Genomic DNA, 17,695 nt, shown 5'->3' with positions numbered 1-17,695 from the left:
ACTGATGAAAAACATCTTTTGAAAATAGTCCCTAGGCACATTTTACATCAAAATTTTTGAGAAGCAAAATATCAATTATATTCTATTAATAAAACAAAGAATTGGTAAAATGAGTAATGATATTTGAGAACAGTAAAACTATTAAACATTGGTATAGTATAGTAAAGAATAGTGTAATACTTTCCCAAAATTTGAATATTGTATTAACCATTTAAAAGTTTTCAAATATGCCAGAAACTCTGCTTAAGGAGAATATAAATATAGTTGTGACATAAATGGATGAATAGGATGGGTGGATGAAGATGGGTAGGTATGTTGATGAAGACAAAAGAGACAGACAAATAATATATTGTCGGTTAATGTGTGGCTAGTAAGATGCCTAAAATTATGCTTTGTTTAAAATTTAATTTTTTATCCAACAAGGACCGACTGTATAGCACATGGAACTGTACTAAATATCTTGTAATAACCTGTAATGGAAGGGAATGTAAAAAAAAGAATATATATATTTATATGTATATATAACTGAATCATTTTGCTGTATACCTAAAACACAATATTGCAGTAAATAAACTATATTTCAATAAATATTTTGATCAAATTTAATTTTTAATTAAGAAATATAAATGGTTAAATATTTATTGGGAATGCCCAGATTTCCTGGAATTCATATCATACCATCACATAGAAAATCAGTGAGCACAATACTAAGCATATAAGTATTAAATTTAGTTTAAGATGTAATAACTATTCATGTTATTTACAAAGCAACGTTTGTTGCACTAAATATGCCCTAATTTATATTTAATTTGTTGGTCAATTAATATATTTTTAAAATAAAGAAAGTTTGTGAAATTTTAATCTGTAGTTAGTACTCAGAGTTTAGCTTGAAATATTTGGTTAGTTTTAGGTTAATTAGAATAGAATTGACTTAACTTTCTCTTTTAAATAAATGTTCAGGTTCAAATTATATATTTTGTATATTGCTAATTAATTTAAAAACATGACTTATAATGATATCAATGCATAAAAGATTATTTTACTGACACTTTTGTATCAGCAACCATGAAATGGATTAATTTAAAATGTTCGTATTATATAAAACAGAACTCCTAAAATGAAATGAATAAGTAATCTAGTTTTCCAGTGGTCTACAAATATGTGCCAGCATTTTTATATCCAAAATGTTTATTTATTTTTTAATGAAATTGAGTGTGGCTGATTGGTTTTGGCATCTCTTATATGTGCATTTATTTTTGTAAGTAACAGAAGTTTAAAGTGTTTTTGTGTTCTTTGCAATATTGAAATAGAAATAAATCACTTATATTAAAAATGAATAATGGATTGTCCATACCAATAGCTATAAATGCTCAGTAAGTATCTGTTCTTGATAGATTTTGAAATTTTCAAAAAATAGTATTCAATGTCTTTTCTACTTCAATTGTGGCACCAGATTCATGACATGAGACAAATATGTTGCCTATCCTTTCCTCTATAAAATAATTGTTATCATTTATTGAGCCCTTGCTATGAGCTGGAAACTATCCAAAGAGCTTTATATTTATTAGATCATTTAAACCTCATCACAACATTATAAGGTGAGTACAACAGTTATCATCTACATTTTAAAAATATTTTATTTTATATTGGAGCAAAGTTGATTAACAATGTTGTGTTAGGTTCAGTTGCACAGCAAAGTGATTCAGTTAGACATATTTATGTATCTATTATTTTTTCAAATTCTTTTCCCACTTTGGTCATTAAAGAACACTCAGCCAAGTTTCCTGTGCTGTACAGTAAGTCCTTGTTGATTATCTAATTTTAAATACAGTAGTCAGGGCTCACAGACTTAGAGAACAAACTTATGGTTAAACGGGGGGAAGGGTGAGGGGGAGGGATAGATTGGCAGTTTGGAATTGACACATACACCTACATTTTAAAACAACATAAATTGAGATGCAAAGAGTTTAAGGAACATTACTAAGGACACTGAACAAATAATTAGCAGACTGAGGTTCAAACTATTGATGATCTGAATGCACAGCTAATATATCTTTAGCAGATATATTCTGCTTTCTTACTGACCTAATTATTAATTAGAGATAATTAATATTGTTTCACATTCATAAACTGCTTTGACCGACCACAGTGGTACAAAGCAAAGCCTCAAGGACAAAATTATACAAAAAGCAAAATCTGGCTTTTGTCCCTCAGAATTTGGTCTAGTTTTTCATCATTTTTTCCATTTCCCACAATAGGAAATTTCTTTTTTTTCCTTCCACCTTTATTGAGATATAATTGACATATAGCGCTGTAAAAGTTTAAGGTGTACAGCATAACGATTTGATGTGCATACATCATGAAATGATTAATGCAATAAGTTTAGTGAGCATCATTCATCTCATATAGATACAAAGTTAAAGAAACAGAATTTTTTATTTTTTTTCCTTCTGAAGAGAACACTTAGGATTTACTCTTTAACAAATTCTATATATAACATACAGCAGTGTTAATTATATTTATCATGTTGAATATTATATCAATATCACTAGTACTTACATATAACTGAAAATTTGTACCTTTTGGCTGCCTTCATCCAATTCTCCCTCCACCTACCCCCACCTCTGGTAACCACAAACAAATATTATATTTCTTTATGAGTTGGTTTTTGAAGTATAATTTTCTTACAACACTATGTTTTTTCCTGTTGAGCAACACAGTAATTCAAAATGTCTATACATTTCAAAATGATCACCATGATAAGTCTAGCTACCATCTGCCACCTTACAAAGGTATTACATAGGTATTAACTATATTCCCCACACTATACATTTAATACCTATGGCTCATTTATTTGCCAAGTAGAAGTTTGTACCTCTTAATCTCACTCACCTATTTCTTTCCTCCCCTATACCTTCCCCTCTGAGAATTATCTGTTCTCTGTATCTATAACTGTTTCTGTTTTGTTATGTTTGATCATGTTTTGCTTTTTAGATTTCACGTACAAGCGAAATCATACAGTATGTGTCTTTCTCTGTCTGACTTATTTTATTTACTCTAGATCCATCCATGCTGTCACAAATGGCATAATTTCATTCTTTTGATGGCTAAGTAATATTCCATTGTGCATATATGCATATATACCACATCTTCTTTATCCATTCATTTATCACTGGGCACTTAGGTTGCTTCCATATCTTGGATATTGTAAATAATGCTGCAATAAACGTAGGGGTGCATATATCTTTTCTAATGAGTGTTTTCTTTTTCTTTGGGTAAATACCCAGGTGGAATTGCTAGATCATATGGTAGTTTAGCTTTAATAGTTTTGATGAATCTCCATACTGTTTTCCATATTGGCTGCACCAATTTATATTCCCACCAACAGTGTATGAGGGTTCCCTTTTGTACACATCCTGTCAACCTTTGTCATTTGTTGTTTTTTGATAATAGCATTATGACAGTTGCAAGGTGATATCTCATTGTGGTTTTGATTTGCATTTCCCTGATGATGAGTGATGTTGAGCATCTTTTCATGTGCCTGTTCACCATCTATATGTCTTTGAAAACACGTCTATTCAGAACCTCTGCCCATTTTTTAAACAGGTTGTTTGGTTTTTGTATATCTTGGCTATTAACCACTTATTGGATCTATTTTGGCTATTAACCACTTATTGGATCTATCATTTGCAAATATCTTCTCCCAGTCAGTAGGCAGCCATTTCATTTTGTTGATTGTTTCTTTCACTGGGCAAAAACTTTTTAGTTTAAGTCCCATTTATTTATTTTTGCTTTTGTTTCCCTTGCCTGAGTAGATATAACAAAAAAAAATATTACTAAGACCAATGTCAAAGAGCTTATTGCCCATGTTTTCTTTTAGAACTTTTATGGTTGCAGTTCTTACATTTAAGTCTTTAATCCATTTTGAATTTATTTTTATGCATGGTGTGAAAAAGTAGTCGTTTGATTCTTCTACATGTATCTGTCCAGTTTTCCCACAACCACTCATTGAAGAGACTATCTTTTCTCCATTAAGTATTTTTGCCTCCTTTGTGGTAGATTAATTGCCCATGTAAGTGCAGGTTCACTTCTGGGCTCTCTATTCTGTTCCAATGATTTATGTGTCTGTTTTTGTACAAGTACCATACTGTTTTGATTACTGTAGCTTTGTAGTATATTTTGAAATCAGAGCTCATGATACCTCCAGCTTCGTTCTTCTTTCTCAAGATTGTTTTGGCTATTCAGGGTCTTTCATGTTTCATACAAATTTTAGAAAATTTGTTCTAGCTCTGTGAGAAATCACTTTGGTATTCTGATAGGGATTGCATTGATTCTGTAGGTTGCCTTAGGGAATATGGATATTTTATATACATTATATACAAAACTGAGTCTTATAATCCATGAACATGGTATATCTTTCTATCTGTTTGTGCATATGTATTCTTCAATTTCTTTCATCAGTGTTGCATAGTTTAGCAAGTACAGGTCCTTAACCTCTTTAGATTTATTCCTATGTATTTTATTCTTTTTGATGTGATTGTAAATGGTATTGTTTTCTTAATTTCTCTTTCTGATAGTTCATTTTTAGTGTCTAGAAATACAAAAGATTTCTGTATATTCTCAATAATTTTGTATCTTCCAACTTTACCAAATTATTGAGTTCTAGTATTTTTTTGGTGGCATCTTTAGGGTTTTCTAAGTGTAGTATCATGTCATCTGCAAACAGTGACAGTTTTTATTCTTCCTTTCTAATTTGGACGACTTTTATTTCTTTTTCTTGTCTGACTGTGCTGTGGCTAGGACTTCTAAAACTATGTTGAATAAAAGTGGTGAAAGTGTGTATCCAGGTCTTGTTACTGATTTTAGAGAAACTCTTTCAGCTTTTCAACATTGAGTATGATTTTAGCTGTGGGCTTGTAATATATGGCCTTTATTATGTTGAGGTATATTCCATCTATACCCACTTTGTGGAGAGTTTTTTCTTATATAAATGAATGTTGAATTTTGTCAAAAGCTTTTTCTGCATCTATTGAAATATCATATGATTTTTATTCTTCAATTTGTTAATGCAGTATATCACACTGATTTGCAAATACTGAACAATCCTTTCCTTCCTGGGATAAACCCCATTTGATCATGGGTTATGAACCTTTTAATGTATTGTTGAATTCATTTTGCTAATATTTTGTTATGGATTCTTGCATCTATGTTCATCAGTGGTATAGGCTTTTAATTTTTTTGTGTTATCTTCATCTGGTTTTGGTATCAGGATGATGCTGACCTCTTAGTATGAGTTTGGAAGCATTCATTCCTTTTTAATTTTTTGGAATATAGTTTGAGAGATTGGTGTTAACTCTTCTATAAATGTTTGGTAGCATTCATCTGGGAAAATATCTGGTCCTGGATTTTTGTTTGTTAGGAATTTTTTTTTTAATTACTGATTCAATTTTATTACTGGTAATAAAATAATAATTTTCAATTTCTTCCTGTTTCAATCTTGGGAGGTTGCACATTTCTAAGAATCTGTCCATTTCTTCTAGGTTGTCCATTTTCTTGGTGTATAATTGTTCATAGTATTCTCTTATGATCCTTTGTGTTTCTGTGGTGTAGGTTGTAACTTCTCTTTTTTCATTTCTGATTCTGTTAATTTGGGCCCTCTCTCTTTCTTCTTAAAGAGTCTGGCTAAAAGTTTATCAATTTTGTTTATCTTTACCAAGAACTAGCTCCTAGTTTTATTGAACTTTCCTATTGTGTTTTTTGTTTTTTGGTTTTTTTTTTTTTTTTTTTGGTCTCTATTTATTTCTGCTCTTATCTTTATAACTGCTTTCCTTCTACTAACTTTGGATTTTATTTTTTCTTCTTTTCCTAGTTCCTTTAGATGTAAAGTTAGGTTGTTTCTTTGAGGTTTTTCTTGTTTCCTGAGATAGGTTTTTCTTGCTATAAACTTCCCTCTTAGACCTGTTTTTGCTGTATCCCAAAGACTTTGGGTCATTATGTTTTTTTCACTTAGTCCATTTACATTTAAAGTAATTGTTGGGCTTCCCTGGTGGTGCAGTGGTTGAGAGTCGGCCTGCCGATGCAGGGGACACGGGTTTGTGCCCTGGTCCAGGAAGATCCCATATGCCACGGAGCGGCTGGGCCCGTGAGCCATGGCCACTGAGCCTGTGCGTCCAGAGCCTGTGCTCCGCAACGGGAGAGGCCACAGCAGTGAGAGGCCCACGTACCACAAAAAATAATAATCATAATAAAATAAAATAATAAAGTAATTGTTGATAGGTAAGTACCTATTGCCATTTTGTTAATTGTTTAGGGGTGGTTTTATAGTTCTTTTTTGTTCCTTTCTTCTTTTTCTTTTCTCCCTTTTGATTTGATGGCTGCCTTTACTGTTTTGCTTGGATTCCTTTCTCATTTGCATGTATGTATCTGCTATAGATGTTTGAGTGGTATCAGGATGATGCTGGCCTCTTGGTATGAGTTTGGAATTATTCATTCTTCTTTAAATTTTTGGAATAATTCGAGAAGAAGAGGTATTAACTCTTCTATAAATGTTTGGTAGAATTCATCTGTGAAGACAATCTGGTCCTGAACTTTTGTTTGTTGAGCGTTACCATGAGGTTGTTACCATGAGGTTTATATATAGCCATCCATGTACATATGATTATTTTAAGTTTCAGATCTCTTAAACTCAAACAGATTTTAACAACCCTGCATTTTTACGCCCCAACCCCACTCCACATTTACTGTTTTGACATCATATTTTACATCTTTTTGTTTTGTGTATCCCTTAGTTATTTATTATATATATAGGTGATTTTACTACTTTGGTCTTTTAACCTTCCTACTAGCTTCATAAATCGTTGATTTACCACCTTTACTGTATACTTGTCTTTACAAATGAAATTTTTCCTTTTGTAATTATCTATTTCTAGTTCTGCTTTTCTTTTTTACTCAGAGAAATCCTTTTTCTTTAAATTTGGTTTGCTGGTGCTGAACTCTTTAGTTTTGGCTTGTCTGTAAAACAGGGACCAGGGGCCCCAGAGTTGGTGCCAACCTTCTGCGGGGTAGGGATGGGGCCCAGGGGGTCCTGGGGCTTGTGCCTGCCCACTGGTTGATGAGGCTGGTCCCAGGGCAAGTGCCAGCCCACTGGTGGGTGGAGCATGTTAGTACACCTATTAAACTATCCCCAAAATCTTCCCCCAAAGTTTCCTAATTCCCCTTTGTAATACTTCCCTCCCAAACATCCTGGAACCAAACCCTGTTCCCAGGCAAACACTGAACTACTTTATGGCAATATAGATTAAATTTGATTGGATTTTCTTGACTTTATACAAATGAAATCATACAGTATTTATTCTCTTCTGTCCAACTTCTTTCATTTAGCATAACTATCTTGAGATTTTCCATATTGTTGTATGCATTAATAGTTTAATTTTCTAATTGCTGAATAGTATTCCAAAGTGTGGAAATACCACAATTTGCTTATCTGTTCACTTATTCATTGATATTTTGAGTTGTTTCAAATACTTGGATATTATAATACATTTATACACATTTGTATATAAGTACACATACGAATATTTGTGTATCAGTATTTGTATAGTTACATGCGTTCACTTTTCTAGAGTAAATATCTAGGAGGGTTATGATTGGAACATGTGGTGGTTATATGTTTAACTTTTAAAGTGGTTATACAATTTTACATTCCTATCAGCATGTGTGATGATTCCAATTTCTCTACATCCTCACCAACCCTTGGTACTGTCAACTATTTTAATTTTAGCCATTCTAATAGATGTATAATAATATCTCCATTACCTTTATGGCTAATGACATTGAGCATTTTCTTCATATGTTAATATGTCACCAATATATGTTTTTTGATGAAGTGTCTATTCAAAATTTGCCTAAATTTTACTGGGTTATGTCTTTGTTATTGATTTGAAGACACACACATACATATACATACACACACACACACACACACACTCACTGGATACAAGTCCTTTATCAGATATACAATTTGCAAATATATTCTCCCCAAGTCAGTGGATTGTATATCCATTCCCTTAAAGTGACTTTCAAAAAGCAAAAATTCTCAATTTTAATAAAATCCAATTTATTAACTTTTAAATGTATGGATGAAGCTTTTAGTGTCTTATATAGAAAGCATCTGCCTAATCTCAAAATTCTCATTGTATTTTTTTTCATGTAGGAAATTTATTGCTTTTAGTCATATTTATATCTATGATTCATTTTAAGTTAATTTTTATATGGTGTGAGTTATGGATCAAAGTTTTTTTTCCTTTTTTGTATACGGATGTTTACATTGGAAATGCAATGTTTCCTGTACCACTGGTTGAAAAGACTATAATTTTCACTGAATAAACTTTGTACATTTGTCAAAACTCAATTGTTTATATAAGTATGAAACTAACTCTGGACTCTCTCTTCTATTCCAATTATATATTTATCTATGTTTACAAAAATGGCACACTGTTGTACACCTTTATAAAAAGAGTCTTTAAATTAGGTAGTATTCGTCATTTAACTTTTTTTTTTTCCTACCTGAAGTTGCTTGGTAATTCTAGGCCCTTTACATTTTCATATATCAAGTGCTATAAAACAGCCTCCTGAAATTTTCATTGGGATTGTGTTGAGTCCATTGATCAATGTAGGCAAAATTGATAATAACTTAATGATACTGAATATATTAATCCATATACAATGTGCATTCCTCCATTCATGGAGGGTTTTTTCAGCCATGTTTTGTGGTTTTATGTCTACATATCAAGAACATATTTTATATTTTTTTGTTGCTTTATTGCACTGGCAAGAACTTCCAGGACAATGCTAAATAGAAGTGATAAGAACAGAAGTCCCTTCCTTCCTCCTTGTCTTATGGAGAAATTAGTTTTTTATTATTAAGTATGATGCTGTTAGTCTATCTCTGCTTTTGTATTTAAAATATGTTCTAGAATCATATAGTTGTGTTATGCTTTATTGCACAATGTAACATTCTGTTCCTTTTAATTGTGATGTTTAGACCATGGATTCTTTGGATTAATACTGTATTTTATTTTGCATTCCTTTTTTTATGTTATCACTTTCATTTCTTTTTTTTTTTTTTCTGGGTACAGAATTTTAGATTGAGGGCATTTTTTTTTTCTAGCTCTATAGTAAAGATTTTTCCCTGCCTTTATATTTATTTTTCTCTTTGTAACTTAGCTGCTCCTTAGGATGCATTTAACTTTTGTCACTGGTTTTAAGCAATTTGATTATGATGTGATTTTCTATAACATGCTTCATATATTTTGTACTTGATGTTTATTAAGCTTCTTGGATCTGTGAGTTTATGACTTTTCTCAAACTTGGAAAACTTTTCAACCACTGTTTCTCCAATAATTTTACCCTACCCTCCTCTCTTTTAGATCATTTAATTTTAATTATGATAGGTGTCTTGAAAGTGCAACACAGCTCACTGGTGCTCTAATTTTTAATCCCCCCACCTTAATCATTTTAAATATTTCCCATTCATCTTCGAGTTTACTATTTTTTTTCCTGCAATATCTAACCTGCTTTAATTCCATCAGAGTATAAGTTTCAACTCACAGACTGTAGTTTCTCCTCTAGAAGTTCTACGAAAGACATATATCTATTTATCTATCTATAACTATATTATTTCCTTAAACTTTCCTCTAGTTAAATATACAGAATGCATTTAAAGTAACTTTTTAAATATCACTGTCAGCTAATTCTGTCAACTGTGTCATTTTTGGGTTAGTTTCAATTGACAGATTTTTCTTTGCAGTCACATTTCCCATTTTTGCTTACCTGTGATTTTTGATTGCCTGACAAATATTGTGTTTATGCTGTGTTATCTGTGTTATAGCTTTTCATTTCTATAAATACTATTGATCTGTGTTCAGATGTGTGGCTAAGTTACTTGAAACAGCTTAAACCTTCTGGCCCTTGCTTTGGCAGCCCTTTGTCTAGATATACTTTTGCCCCATACATCAAGTAAGACATTTCTGAAATTCTACCAAAGCCCCATGAGTTATGAGTTTTCTACTTTGGCTGATAGGAATTAGACTATTTCCAGACACATACTGTTCAGTTTTGCTCCCTCTGGCCATTATAATTGGTTACATCTATGACTTCATTTTATCTGCTCTCATGCATGTTCTGATTAGCACTCAGCTGAAGAGTTGAGCAGGATCCTCTTAATATTTCTGTGGCTCTCTCTCTGTGAAGCTCTATCCTATGAAGTCCTCTGCCCAGCAAATTCTACCCACCTTGGTCTCCCTGGAATCTCAGCATTATCTCCTGAATTCAAGGGACTGACAGGCTCCATCTGGGCTCCCACTTCCTGCATTATTGTTTAGAAACCCTCCCAGGCAGCAGCCAGTTTTGAGGATCACATAATTTCTTCCTCTTTTCTCAGGAATTACCCTCTCTGTCTCCTGATATCTAATGCTTCAAAAGTAATTGTTTCATATATATATATATATATATATATATATATATATATATATATATATATATATATATATATATATATATATATATATATATATATATATTATTTGGATTTTAGTGGGTTTTGGCAGGGGTGTGTGTGTGTGGTAAATCTAGCCCCGTCATTTTATATTTGAAGAGGACAGTCAAAATATCATTTTGAACATGTTTTTGACAATATAATTGTAGCCATTCATTTTAGAAAAAAGGGATTGCATAGGTAATTTTGTAGCAAATAAGACATCTATAATTCTCCCCTCAGTAGATACTCCAGTGCTATTTATTCTACTTCCATCAAGTATTTCATCTTTTAAACAGTTTATCAATCTCCTATTTTTTAATTAAGTAGAGCTTATATAATATATATGGGTTTATGTATTTTACTAATTGTGAATATTTGCTAATGTCATTACAGTTCTTGATAAACTTCTACTGTATAGATAACATACTATCATGTAGGTAATGCATCACTGATGAAAATTTAGATTGTCTGGAGATATATATCTGATAATTTCCTCATGATACAATTGTAGGAGAAAAATTTCTTGATCAGAGACTGATAGTAAAACTTGCAACCTTGCTTTATGGCATATAAAAGTGGCTGATGCCTTTTTAAGTCCATAGCTCTTCCAGAAATATTTACTTTTTATAGGGTACTCAAGTCTTGCAAAAACAATGGGCAGTAGTTTTACCTGTAAAATCTCAAGAATTATGACAAAGGGAAGAAAAATATTTGGAGAACAAATGAATCTGAAATTATGTTCCTAATATTATACTGTCAAGTCTGACAAAATACAAGGTCATGCCTGAAAATATAACATTAGACTGATTCCTGTTAGCATAAAAATGTATGCAAAAAAAGCTTTAGAAATTCAATTATAGTGTGAAAAACCAGCAATAATTCAACAAGGAGACAACAATATAATATTTAATTCTTTCATTTGCTCTGATAGCATTTAGAAGGATGACTGATCCCCAGAGCAGAAATAGGCTATGATAAACATCATGGAACAATTTCCAGGGAAAGTTTGGGAAGTAATTCTCACCCACCAGTAAATCTGTTCATCAAACATATTTTCTGAAATACATCTGCCACTTGCAACATAAGATTATGGTTACAATTAGCAGCTGTTGTCAGCTCCGCTTCACCTCATTAGTAATCAAGGATTTCCTAAGTTATAGGGTTGATTATAGCTTTACAGGCTCTGAAAGAACATGTTGTCTAATTTCACACCAATTTTATGCTCAACATATTTAAAGGTTCAACGAATTTTAGAAGAAATCAGTTCTACTGCAGTCAAATAGAGAAGTAAATACAAAACAAACTTGCTGGTGAGAAATTTAGTTATGTCACCATAAAATGTACATGATTCCACCATAAACTGGAATAAGTGCCTTCATATATACCAGTACTTATTTAATATTTGCTTGATTTTATTACAGAGAGTAAAGTAATAGTAATTTTAAAATCATATCAATAATATTTGGAAAAAAATAAAGGCTTGAACTATTTGTTGAAGCAGTATAGCCATTCTCAAGGAAGGTTTCATAGTTTGTAGCTAGAAAACACATTTCTGGAAAGCAGTAGCTGGAAAGGAATGAGAAAACTCATAGCCTAATTATATTGACTTAGTGGAAGATGTACCTGGAATTCAGGAAAGGAAAAGGAATACTATCTTTGATATATTCCTACATATTACTGATTTGTTCTGGTGTAATTTAATTTACGTGTTTTTTTGTAGTAGGTGAAAATATAGGGATCTGTTATGTGTTTGATTCTTAATTGTAGAGCTTAAAAAACAAACAAACAAACTAGAACCAGAGTTCAGCTTCCACAGTGTCAGCTCACTTGCGATCTTTTTACCTTGTTATTTTTGCTGCCTATGTGATTGGCTCCTGTTTCTGCAAAAGGTATTCATTCAAAAAAGTATGCCAATGATCTTTTCTAAAACTTATTGTTATAAATTCAATATAATGATATCAATAAAGTATTGTTTTAATAAGCCATCTGCTGGGACATAGAGACAGTTTTGTCTCACGTTATGTGTTTATCAGCCTCTTTTTGGTCATTTGTTGTAATCTAGTGTACTTATTATTAATAGGTAAACCTATCCTGTGTTGAAAATAGAGCATTAGCTGCTAAATAAATAAAAATTATCTCTGGGCTTTGAAAAACTGCAAGACATCATTTGCAGTGGGGCAAATTTATAAATACAGATCTGGAAGTTTGCAGTGTTAATGTTAAAGTGAACTATTTATAAATCATCAAAGTGACTCTCCTTCATGAATTCTTAACTTGAAAACAGTGCTTTTCAAGGTTGAACCTAAGAGTAGGGCAGCCAGAAACACAGACCTATTTTGATCCCACATAAGCTCAAAGTGAGTCAGATCTAGATTTGTATAATGTTAGAATTGTTCTATCCCTCAACCATAGAAATCTCCATGCTAATCTCTAGGGCATGTGGCAATGGGTAAAAAGTGATTTTTATTTTACTTCTGATCTTTGATGCAAGTGATAGGAAGGAATCCAAGATCTATTCAGCAATAAGCAGATAATGGTTAACTATTGACCTTTCCAACAATGGAGATAAATATATACAGGTGAATATTATGAATTGAGATTCATTCAACACATAGATGTGGTTATGTGGTTATGCTCTTTTATTTGCTTTCTTTTGTGTTCCTTTTAGGATTGTTTGTATTCATAAGCAGAATTTGGTGTAAGTACTTTAGGAAAAAAAAAACATTTTTTAAATGTTCCAATGTTTAATGTTTAAATGTTCCAATGTTTCTCAGGCCACATTAGGAACTAAACTGTAGGAGGATTGAAACCTAGACATAGGAAACACTCTATTATCTTTTATCTTAGCACTATTTAAGCAATAAAAATTAAAAAGAGAAAATTTCATATGACTTTTATTCTTGATCTTAGTACATTAATGAGTATTTTAAAAAATAAGAATGATCTCAGATCCTTGTCTGACAATAAATGCTTAATTAAAACTCAACATAACTTTTGCTTCTAGGAAATATATACACTACTATGCCTTTTTATATAATTATTTTTATATTTAGGTTTAAAATTTTTCTCTATTTACTTAGGATTTCCCACCCCAGAAGGATAGTTACTCTTGGGCAGCTACCATATGTCACATGAGTTTTTTTTTTTTTTCAATCCCCAAATTCTTTTTATAGCAACCATGTAGAAAAATTACAATCATAATTATTGCAAAAATAGGGAATACTACCATTTCCATGTAGCTCTACTGTACACTGCACACTTCCAAAAGATAACAAGGTGACTGTCCTGGTTTCATATTTTGGGATGAGGTACAGGAAGAAATCTGAGACCAACTATGCCAAGATTTTAGCAATTTTATCTATGAGATGAAATCTAATATATATACATATAATATGTATATTTTCCACATGCCCAAATACTCACTTTGAAGCAGTATTTGTGAATTTGAAACAATAATTTTACAAAATTTAGCAGAAAGTAAATTAGGTAAGCACCATCATATACTATATTAAGTTGTTAATTTCTTTTTGAAATCTGAGTTTACTAATAGATCCCTTACGTTAAGCACAGTCCTTATAATAATGGACTAAGCCACATGTTCTTTATTAAAATAACCCAAAGAAATAATCGAATTTAGATAAATGTATTTTTGTCCAATATTTTAAAAATTGCCAATGTTTCACAATGTTTAGAAAATTAAATGTCTATTTTTTGTCAAAGTCAGTGCCTGATAGTGGATATATTATGGATTTATAATGGGAGTTGTTAGTTTCCTAATTCACCAGATTAAAAGGGAGTTCATTTGCTAAGTGTCTTTAATAGAAACCTAGAAAAATGAGGATGCCACCAGATGCTGATTAGTCTGTTAGTTCTCTGTCATTGTTGCTCCTTTGGCTGTCCTTATTCTAACCAGTTTATCCCATGGTCTTAACCTTGCTATACAAAGCCTTATCTATGGACCTTACAACATGGGATTCACCTAAGAGTTTTTTAGAAATGCAGAATAACAGTTCCCACACTAGACTTACTGAATCAGAATCCGTTTTTACCAAGATCCCCATGTGATTCATATGAACATTAATGTTTGAGACACACTTAGATTCCTACATGGCTCAATTAAACACTCAGCAGCAGAAATCTCAAACTTGCAAAAATGGTAGCTAGTACATCTGTGGTTCTTTGTCATTTCAATTTTTATTTGGAAAAGGCTAAAGGGAGAGATTGGAGGAAGACCTTTGATTCAGCTGAAATGATCTTTGAATAGAGAACCATTCAAGAGCCATGTATTTTACAACAGCCTCTGCATATTCACTTATAAGGACTCTGTGGACACATGTTTTTATGTGTTATTTTCAACATAATTTCAATTTATCCAATGCAATTGACTCTATCAACTTTAATATGACTTTAATATGTCTCAAGCACTGCAATAGGTCTATGATAGGATAAATTAATCAAGTGACAATTAAAAACTCACTTAAAAGCTGCCACAAGGATTCATGAGTATAACTAAGGACTCTGAAGTACACATAATCATAGAATAGTAATAACGAAAACAGCCAACTACATCAAATTATCTAAATGACAATTACATTAAATACAAATTCAAGAAAATTATCGGTATTTTACTTGTCATATTTATCAGACCATCATGTGAACTGCCTATAACTTTAATAAATGGTAGATGAATTAATAATTTTAAAACAATGCCTGGAATAATGAGTCTCTTTTCTGCTAGATACTCTGTTGATCGGCATTCGGATATGGACCGGATTTTCAGTATTCACTCAGAAAATGGTTCTATTTTCACTTTGAAGCCTCTTGACCGGGAGTCAACCCCTTGGCATAACATCACCATTACAGCCACAGAGATAAGTAAGTTGGAAATACATCCACCTAAACACATTATTTTTCACCAAAGTAGTAAAATAATAGCATTAAATAGACTCTTTTACTTGAGTGGAATGAATTTCCACTCTTGCTGAGTGAATTCTCTCAGCAAGAGCTGAGAGAAATGATTTAGAGTGTGCTGGATTTTTAAATTATTTTAATGATTATCAAATATTCATTTTATTTTAAACTTGATTTTCTTTTACATCTTACTGTAGGATAAAAATATAATCTAACTTCATAAAAATAATCAGTCTAAGAAAATTATCTCTTACAAATAATATTCACTCTCAATTGTATTCTCCTCTTTCTATCATGCTCTTCATCTGAACCGTGTAAGAAAGCTGAGATATCCATCAGCAATCCAATCAAGAAGTGAATACCCCAGAAATGATCTGTTGCTAAGTTACAAATGGGGCAAACAATATCACTACTACTCTGTAAATGAGACTGAAATCTTACACATGTTCTCATTGCAGATAACTCAAAACAAAGTAGCCGCATTCCTGTTTTCATCAGAATTCTGGATATAAATGACCATGCTCCAGAATTTGCCATGTACTATGAAACATTTGTCTGTGAAAATGCAAAACCTGGGCAGGTAAGTTATTATAAACTTAAAAAAAATTTTCTCTTCACAAAGGCAGATGACACTGCATTAGTTTACTTGCACATTTTTTTCATGCAAACTATTGTCAGTCTTCCTTGTCACTTGTTTATCTCTCCTTACTAAAAGAATCACAATAATCTTAAAAAGATGATTTTTTAAATATTTTATAATCCATGATATACTAGGAAAAATTATAATATATGCTTTAATTTATAGACTAGGTACATAATGAATATCACATGTATAAAAATTTCCTACCTGGATTCATAATCATACTGATACTGAGCTATAATCACAAATAGAATGAACATACATTATTAAATAAAACATGAAGTATGAAAATAAAATTGTTGTGTTAATATAAAGGAAATCATAATAATTGTCTTGTTGATTACATTTTGCTACTCTGAATTGCTCAAACAGGACATTTTGGTTTGAGACAAGTTATATTTTGTTTGTGATTTTTCGACTTTAATATTAGTGAGATAAAAAAAGAGTGTACAAGAGTTACAAAGTCCACATATAAAGTAATATTTCAGGTATCTCTAAAGTAATTTTAAGAAAATGCAGAATATGTTCACTTTTTACACTAAGACAATATTTTACAAATACAAACTGCATAAATGTTATTGAAAGAAATTTTAACGAGTTATTTAGATATTTCCTTGAGGAAAAAGTAGGTAGATGGTAAGAATCATATATAATTCTATCATGTCCATTTAATATAGAAAATAAAGTGAAATATAGTCTTTCTTCTATTCCAGTAGAGATTATAATGAACTGAATATTTCTGCCCCCTCAAAATTCATATGTTGAAGCCCTATCTCCCAGTGTGGCTGTATTATCTGAAGATGGGGTCTCTAAGGAAAGAATCAAGGTTAAATGAGGTCAAAAAGTGGGGCTCTGATCTGACAGTATTAGTGTCCGTTAAAGAAGAGACACCAGAGAGATCACCCTCTATTGTCATACACACGATCAAAGGAAAGGCTATGTGAAGATGGAGCAAGAAGGCAGCTGTCTGAAAGCCAGGAAGAGACCTCTCACTAGAAGCCCACTATGCTGATACCCTGATCTTGGTCTTCCAACCTCCAGAACTGTGAGAAAATAAATTTCTGCTATTTGGGCCATTCAGTATATGGTGTTTTGTTATGGCAGCTCAAGCAGACTAAGAAAGAGGTACATACCACATTCCACTTACATACACAGAAATACAAATGAAGTTTTTATTTTCTTTACACCAGCAAAGAATCATTACACAGTTATTTGGACTAAAAATTGTTTTCCTGGGCTTCCCTGTTGTAGCAGTGGTTGAGAGTCCGCCTGCCGATGCAGGGGACACGGGTTCGTGCCCCGGTCCGGGAAGATCCCACATGCCGCGGAGCGGCTGGGCCGGTGAGCCATGGCCGCTGAGCCTGCGCGTCCGGAGCCTGTGCTCCACAGCGGGACAGGCCACAACAGTGAGAGGCCCACAAACAGCAAAAAAAAAAAAAAAAAAAAAAGGTGGTTGAATAAGCCAACTAATGTGTAGCTATGCTTTGAAAAGTAAGCAGCAAATTAAAAATAATCATTCATCGAACTGAGAATATGCCATTGTTACGAAGTGAAAAAAGGAAAACTTTTTAGCCCAGCCGCTCCGTGGCATGAGGGATCTTCCCGGA

General features: G+C 32.2%; 1 protein-coding gene across 1 annotated transcript in view; it reads left to right on the top strand.

Annotated features, from left to right (window-relative positions):
- Positions 1-17,695, top strand: part of CDH9 (cadherin 9) — a gene marked incomplete at both ends in the record, with an annotated part of 80,101 nt that overhangs the window by 54,888 nt on the left and 7,518 nt on the right. Inside the window, 2 exons of the mRNA XM_081232340.1 lie at positions 15,276-15,412; positions 15,907-16,028. Coding sequence (XP_081088466.1) covers positions 15,276-15,412; positions 15,907-16,028 — 259 coding nt within the window. The remainder of the gene's footprint in view (positions 1-15,275; positions 15,413-15,906; positions 16,029-17,695) is intronic.

Source organism: Mesoplodon bidens (assembly GCF_964165515.1).
Source record: "Mesoplodon bidens genome assembly, chromosome: 4".
Classification (NCBI taxonomy): Eukaryota; Metazoa; Chordata; class Mammalia; order Artiodactyla; family Ziphiidae; genus Mesoplodon; species Mesoplodon bidens.
This window is presented reverse-complemented; position numbering and strand designations above follow the sequence as displayed.